Here is a 7,480-nt window from a genome sequence, read left to right on the forward strand (position 1 = left end):
TATCTCTCCTTATTCTGCAACTCAAACATGTGATATCTTCAACGATAGAGAGTCAAACAATAGCGTTCTGGAGGATAACAAAGAGTATTGTCAATAGCCTAAAATGTTTGGTGGTCTATGGGACCCCATTGACAAGCAATTCAAAAGAGATATTTCTTACCTGGTTCTGGTTACAGTATTGTGAGGTAACCTTATTAAAAGTATTTTATACATGTATATATGTTAGTTTTTGGAAGCTTCTATAGCAATAGGCATCCAATTGGTTTTATCAACTCTCCTTTAGCATTGGTTATCCCTCTCCATATTTCCTCCTTTATCCTGAATTCCCATTCCAATCTAACTCTTCATAGTTTATCATTGCCCTTTAACTCTTTATTCCTTTGTTATGAGGTATCTAGAACAAGAAGAGCCCCAAGAATAACTCAAATGATACTATATGGCACTACAATCCCAGCTGGCCAGATAATTTTCTAATTTTGGTTATCAGAAATCAAACATTTTCTTCATATGAATGATTTAGATGTGATTGAGGCTATGAAAAGCAGTAAGTGACATACTGAATGAATTCTATTGACTTTGCTCTGTGGTATGTGCACTAGCCTGTGTGAGCCATCCACTAGTGGAGTTACTTAGCCTCAGGTGCTGAACTGATGATTTTTTCCCTCTAGTGACTTGGGGAGTGACATTCTTGACTAAACCTTTCCTTATTGTCATAAGCATCAACAGTCATAGGAAGCTGACATACATCACTGTGTTTGATTCAGTGCCTGTGTGCTTCTCAGATCAGAGCTGGGGCTAGTTAAAATTTTATTTCATCTTCCTCAGTCTTTTCTTTTATCTCTAATTACAAAGTGATATTATTTTGTACATTCTATTTTATTTTTAAGTTAAAATTCAATTACATTGACTATTGGAAGCCTTATTAACAACTTCATCAAGACAAGAAAGCTATAATAACAACAGTACTTTAAACACGTAATTTATTTACAATTAGTCTTCTTAGACTACTAAAAGAATGAGAAAGGACAAGGTTCATAAACACATTAATTATATATAGCTTTATTTCAAAATAGTTATAAAATTCCACAATTGAGAAGGCAGACTAGGTCTTAGTCTTATGAGAATAAATAAATCTAAGAGCTACAAAAATGACAAGCAGCTGAAGTAGATGGCCTTTAGATCCAGAATAGACACAAAAGATAGTGTCTAAAACCAAGAAAGATATTTTTTGACAGCCAGTTATGAAACCCCCAGTTTTTCCAGCTGCAACAAAACACTGAAACCAAGAAAAAAGGGAATGGCCTCTGAGTCACTGCAATCAACCCAGTGACTATGTCCAAGAACGGGCTATTTTCTATTTTGGAGAGTCCTGGTTAAGCCAGTTATACATGGATTTGCACTTTGGTTAGGAAATTGTTGGATCAGTCCACCATTAAGCGGCTGTACATCCTACTGGGTGGGGCAGCTAGTCTTATAAAAAAGAGCTAGGATGAATGACTGTGACACACTTGGTACTCAAGCCCCAGACTACAGACAACCTGGTGTGTCTGACTTCCTGACTTGTTCTCTGTTTATGACCTTCTCATGTAGTTTAACTTAGAGAAAATAGGTTGGTGATTCCAAATTGTGGTCATGTGTTCCATGTTAGTGACAAATCTTAAATTTAGCAATGTAGTAGAGTGATACTCTATGACAGTTTTCTTTTGCCTTTGTATGTAGGTGATTAATGCCCATGTGGAAAATCAAGACAATAGGGAAGAATTGCTTTGAAAATGGTGGCTTCCATAATTGACTATTTTTTATATTCTTACATTTTGGTGCCCCTTTCAAAGGCTTATGTCTTAACAGGTGTTAGACCCTTGAATTTTCCTAGGTGTCCTCTGAAGTGAAACCCATCTTCTGGGATTTCACAGGAGCTAATGTGATAAGGATTGGTTTTGAGATTATATAGGGTTTTAGAAAGTGGGAATGCTGTTTTTGAATATTTTATTTTGTACAAGCAAAATATGTCTTTGGAGAAAAGATATTTCTGGGTATGGGGAATGCAACCTAAGAAGGACCTAAAGTTAAATGCAACAAATCACTAAGTTGGAAGGGAAAATCCAGGAAGTTCTAAAAGAAGAAGAGTTGGGGAGTAATGTGTGTATGTGAGAGAATTACTGTCCAGAATTCTATAAACCAGCTTCCTCTGTAAGAATCACCTCTTGAGAGAACTGGTATGTAATGTCTTTCAGATTCTGAGACTTCAGCACGATGTCTTACCAACAGCAGCAGTGCAAGCAGCCCTGCCAGCCTCCTCCTGTGTGCCCACCCCCACAGTGCCCAGAGCCTTGTCCTCCCCCACAGTGCCCAGAGCCTTGTCCTCCCCCACAGTGCCCAGAGCCTTGTCCTCCTCCACAGTGCCCAGAGCCTTGTCCTCCCCCACAGTGCCCAGAGCCTTGTCCTCCTCCACAGTGCCCAGAGCCTTGTCCTCCTCCACAGTGTCCTGAGCCTTGTCCTCCTCCAAAGTGCCCAGAGCCTTGTCCTCCTCAGCCATGCCAGCAGAGATGCACTCCTGTGCAACCTCCTCCACCATGCCAGCAGAAGTGCCAGCCAAAGAGCATGTGAGTGCTTCAACAGTCACCAGGACGAAGAGAAGAGAAGGGAATCCATCTTATCTACTTCCATAGCAATGCCTCCATTTTCACTTCAAAACCTGTCATGGATGGAGAAGAATCTTCTCCACCTTTAATCCTCACCCCATATGCCAATGATGACCTCTGATGGGGAAGGCATTTCCACGACACTATTCTCCTGCTACTGTCAAGGAGCTGCTGAGGATGGTCCTTCCTTTGTGGTCCTGTATCCCAGATACACAGAGGGTAGAGCAAAAAAGGTATAACCTCGGTGTCCCCAGAGGAGCCTTCCTGGTCTGCCTTTCACCTGAGCAGGGATTTATACAACTTAGACAATTGCCACTGCTGTTTCATTTCTGAATAAAGTACTATTTTGGTGATGGTACAGAAAGATTTCTTTGAGAAAATGTCTTATGAGTAGTATACTTTTCCATCTTTTGATTCGGAATTGTTTACTTTTATTTTTCCTGTACATAAATACCTCAAAAGAAGCACCTTAAGGAAGAAAGAGATTATTTTTGTCTACGGTTTGAGAGAGTATATTCGTAGTGGTGAAGGCATGGTGGCAGGTAAATGGTTACATTACATGTACAATCATGAAATGGAGAGCAGACAAAAAGAGGGGCGATGCTGTAAAACCTCAATCCCCTTCCCAGTTACCAGCAAAGCTCCACCCACTTTGAGTTCTACAACTTTCTGAGCAGTTCTAACCTCTGAATTCAAGCATATGAGATTATGGAGTGCATTTACAGTCAAACTACAAAGAATATCTAGGCAACACTGTGATGATCAATTTTCTTTGAATTTGAGGCCATACTAAATAGTTTTTTTAAATACTTCAAACTCTCTTATTGTCTTTCAAGTATCAATTGGTTCTTTTGAGGAATAAATTATTTAAGTATTCAGAAATTCAATTCCTCTTCCTTCAGTTCAGGAGACTAATATGTACATCATAAACTTGTCCTAGGCACAGAATTTTTAGTACTTTCATGAGGTTAGCATAATGACTGAGAGAAAATTAGCTTTTAGTAAATAGTTATCAGCAGCCTCTGCCCTTCATTACATACATGTATAAGTCACTTATATGGGACTTAATATGCAACTAGTACAGAAAATAATACTTAATGGTATTATTCTGTACATTTTATTTTCTAATGAAACTCATTTTTATACAATATTTCAGGGAAACAAAGTTTTGGGGAATTGGCCAAGCTCCATGTGCATACTCCTCACAGTTCTTGAAATGTAGGGAGTACAGAATAAAAGGAGGGGAAAGGGCCAAGGTGTAAAACTGCCTGTCTCCTCTCTGTGCAGGCCTCCTTTTTTCTCTAACAGCCCACAAAGTGCCACATCCTGAATCTTCTTAGCTCATACTTGAAGCACACTGTTGTTTACAGTGTTAATAAGACTTGCAGAGTCCCTGCTCAGTTACCAAATTCCCAGCATCCTGGTCCAGTTAGTCCTCACATGTTGTGATCCTGGGTGTCCACATGGGATTGTAAATGGATGAATCTTCTATTAACTTTGAACTATGCCTGGAGGTTGTGACTCAAACCTGTGATCAAGAGGCAGAGACAAGTGAATCTCTGTGGGTTCAAGACCAGCCTGGTCTACAGATTGAGTTCAAGGACAGTCTCCAAAGCAACAGAGAAACCCTGTCTCAAAACTAGTCCCCCCAAATGTTAAAAATACAATAATCACAACATTACTAAGATTTTCAGATTAAAAGAGTCTTGAAAGAAGACCTGAATCATTCAATTTTCTGCTGGGTGTGAGCTCAGCCTAAGAAAGCAGAGTTACATCTCTACTAGGTGCTGCAAAGGACAGAGTGATGTGGTTTTAGGAAATTGATCAGCACATTATGAAGTTGATAATGTCTTTCTGGAGATCTCTTATGCAGTCATCTAATATTAAATGTTAGATTGCTCCTGAATAAAAGTGGAATTTTCTTTTGTACCATGAGGAAAGAAAACATGGGGTGTGGGTGGGAGGGGATACATTCATAGAGATATTACAAAATAAATGGAGACTTCTGGCAGTTGTGTTTGAGAGACAAAACATACATGGGAATTGAAAGAATGAAGATCTACCTCTTTACCAGGGCTTCCATTCACTCAAAGCGCAGAGCAGGTTTTCCTGTGAATGTTCTCTATGGAAGTTTTTCGTTTAATTTCTCGAGACATGGACAGGCCCACCACAACATCAGCGTCCTTTCTGGGCACTTTGTGTGTGCTTACTTCAGTGTCTTGTTTCCACAGTGTTTATATTCATGCCTGTCGTGAAAGTCTCTTTTGATGAAATGCCCTTTGCTTAGTTCCAAGTGTCACCACCACCAACACCAACAACACCCTCACTCTGCCTGTAAAGGTGTCCATTCAGTGTTCAGATGCAGTGTTCAAAACCTGTTCTGTAGATGGGAGAATTTTTAGAGACTTTTGACTAGATGGGGGATTTACCAGTCCAAGCTGATCAGAACAAGATGGTCCAGTTGGTACTGCATAATTTCCTTGGGCCTTAGCTTTGGCATCCCTAAGACCACGTCCTGAAGATATTTCAGCAACTCTACTGCAGAATGGGCAGCAGTCCACATTATCTTCCAAAAGGAGAGACATATCCAAGGTTCAGATGCCTCAGGATCAGGAAACAAGAACATCCAGTCTTCTGAAACTCAGGCTAGTGTTGATAGGTATGTAAAACTCTCCAACAGGGACAACGGACATGTTGTAGACACTTATCTTTGACATGAATAATTTTGTTATATGGGCAGCTAAAAGATTCACTCAGCTTCCTGAAAGTGGCAAATATTTCCTCGTGGGATACAAGCTTTCCTTCTAGTTCTGATCTGAGTATCTGGTGAACCAGGTTTTGTGTTTTACTCTATGAGGCCTGTAGTGTGTGTGTGTGTGTGTGTGTGTGTGTGTGTGTGTGTGTGTGTGTGTCTAGGGTTGTGGGATGGAGTGTGAAAGATGCCCCTCTAAGAGGCTCCCTGACACCTGACAAAAACAAAAGAAGGCTGGTTGAGATAACAATTGTGCTTTTGGAGAGATGGCTAGGTGGTTAAGAGACAACAATTGTGGTGGCTGAGAGTCTTAGAGTTTGTTGGGGGGAGTTTGAATTATAGGTATATAGAAGAAATATATAAGAAGGGGCAGATTTAATTCTGTTGGAAGATTTCTTGATGTGAACAGAAACAGTAGAATATGTTGACAACCAAGAAACCTAATTTAGGAACAGAGCACTCCATGTTAAATACATCAGAATCAGCTTGGGCAGGTTCTGTTAAACTCCAGAGTGACTCACTGTGTTGTCCTGGATGTCGAAGACAATAACCTCATATGGCATAACATAACTTTGCTTGGCACTCTAGCCACCCTCAGTGGAAGGAGCTTGCCTCCCTTTCTTCAGTGCCAGGATCAGGTGTCAACCAAAGGAAGTCCCCTTCTGCCCTCCTGTGTCTGTGAATAGCTTTTGCTTCACAGGGAAAAGGAAGAAGTCACTGAGTCAGACAACAATATATAGTAGGCGTGAAAAGAGATTTAATGGAGACATAACAAAACCGCATCACTCAACTTGGTCCCTCTTCAAAAGAGTTTTGAGTGGACACACGAGCTCAGGGACCAAGTTCTCAGTTGAATTTAGACTCAGAAGTCCCACATTTATAGCTAAAAGTGTCTTTGTAGTACTTCATTATAAGGTATAAATGAGAGGTGAGACTGTGATGTAAAGGCATTGTATGCTCAGACAGAATAGAAATTGGGGCCCAGCATCCATGTGGTGATCAGTTCTCCAAGGCACAGTTTTGGACTACATTAGTTTTGCTTTGTCTTCTGTTGGGCTAGGACTGGAGTGACAGTTGAGGGGCAGGGCTCAGGGGCCTTGGGGTGGCAGGGCTCAGGAGACTTGGGGTGGCAGGGCTCAGGGGCCTTGGGGTGGCAGGGTTCAGGGGCCTGGGGGTGACAGGGCTCAGGGGCCTTGGGGTGGCTGGGCTCAGGGGCCTTGGGGTGGCTGGGCTCAGGAATCTTGGTATCACAGGGCTCCTTGATTTGGGAAACACATGGCTCCTGAGGTGGTGGCTGGCAAGGCTGTTTCACTTGCTGTTCATGCAGCTGAGGAAGTTCTGTGCAGGGCTGCTTCTGCTGGTGTGAACTCATGCTTCAAAGATGGCTGGACCTAAACACAGAATAGATGGTTTAGAAGGAATGACTTTGCAAGAAACCACTGGCAATAACACTTCTAATGTCTGAAGAAGTAGAGGTTCTCCTTTCTCTCTCCATCACAGATAGTACTTTACCATGGAGGTCCTCAAATGTGATTTGTGTGGTTCTGAACAAGCAGGGTCTTTCTGGATCCCCACTCTTCCTACCTGTCATGAGACACAGCTAGCACCACAACAGAGGGCTTTTGCAGGAGTGTGAGACTGATGACATGGGCTCATATAGAAATGTGAAGTCATGTAGAAAATAAAAACAATAAGATGCTCATAGCCCACTGCTCATGTGCAATAAATAATGTGTTTCGTCACCTGCAGAATGCCCGGGGCCACTCCAGAATGCCTCACCATAACATGTGGCTCATACAATCCTCCTTCTCAGGTGATCCTTTCATGCCTGCTTGCTCAGATTTACTCAACTGCCACAGACCACCTGCTATGCCAGTTTTAGGCAGCTTTCCTATAGTGAGCACTGCAGAAATTTTTCTTGCTTTCCCAAACTGCCATCACACTTGCACTTGTTTCCTGGCACTGACCCCTCACAGGACTATCTTTAGTTCTTATTCATCTAAGTGAGATAGATGCAGTTTTATAGAGAAAATTCTCCTTTGTCTACATTATATACAGCCAAAAACACCAGATACAGCAAACTCTT

At 41.6% G+C, this 7,480-nt stretch overlaps 2 protein-coding genes across 2 annotated transcripts; one reads left to right on the plus strand and one right to left on the minus strand.

Annotated features, from left to right (window-relative positions):
* The first annotated feature begins 1,502 nt into the window (after nucleotides 1-1,502).
* Nucleotides 1,503-2,607, plus strand: LOC127232935 (small proline-rich protein 2H). The gene is made up of 2 exons (XM_051199258.1): nucleotides 1,503-1,541; nucleotides 2,235-2,607. The coding sequence occupies exon 2, from the start codon at nucleotides 2,254-2,256 to the stop codon at nucleotides 2,605-2,607; it is 354 nt and encodes a 117-aa protein (XP_051055215.1). The 5' UTR covers nucleotides 1,503-1,541; nucleotides 2,235-2,253.
* Nucleotides 2,608-6,424: 3,817 nt separating this feature from the next.
* On the minus strand, nucleotides 6,425-6,766 carry LOC127232936 (cornifin-B). The gene has a single exon (XM_051199259.1). The coding sequence runs from the start codon at nucleotides 6,764-6,766 to the stop codon at nucleotides 6,425-6,427; it is 342 nt and encodes a 113-aa protein (XP_051055216.1).
* Between the last annotated feature and the right edge of the window lie 714 nt (nucleotides 6,767-7,480).

This window comes from Phodopus roborovskii, unplaced genomic scaffold (genome assembly GCF_943737965.1).
Source record: "Phodopus roborovskii unplaced genomic scaffold, PHOROB, whole genome shotgun sequence".
Taxonomy (NCBI): Eukaryota; Metazoa; Chordata; class Mammalia; order Rodentia; family Cricetidae; genus Phodopus; species Phodopus roborovskii.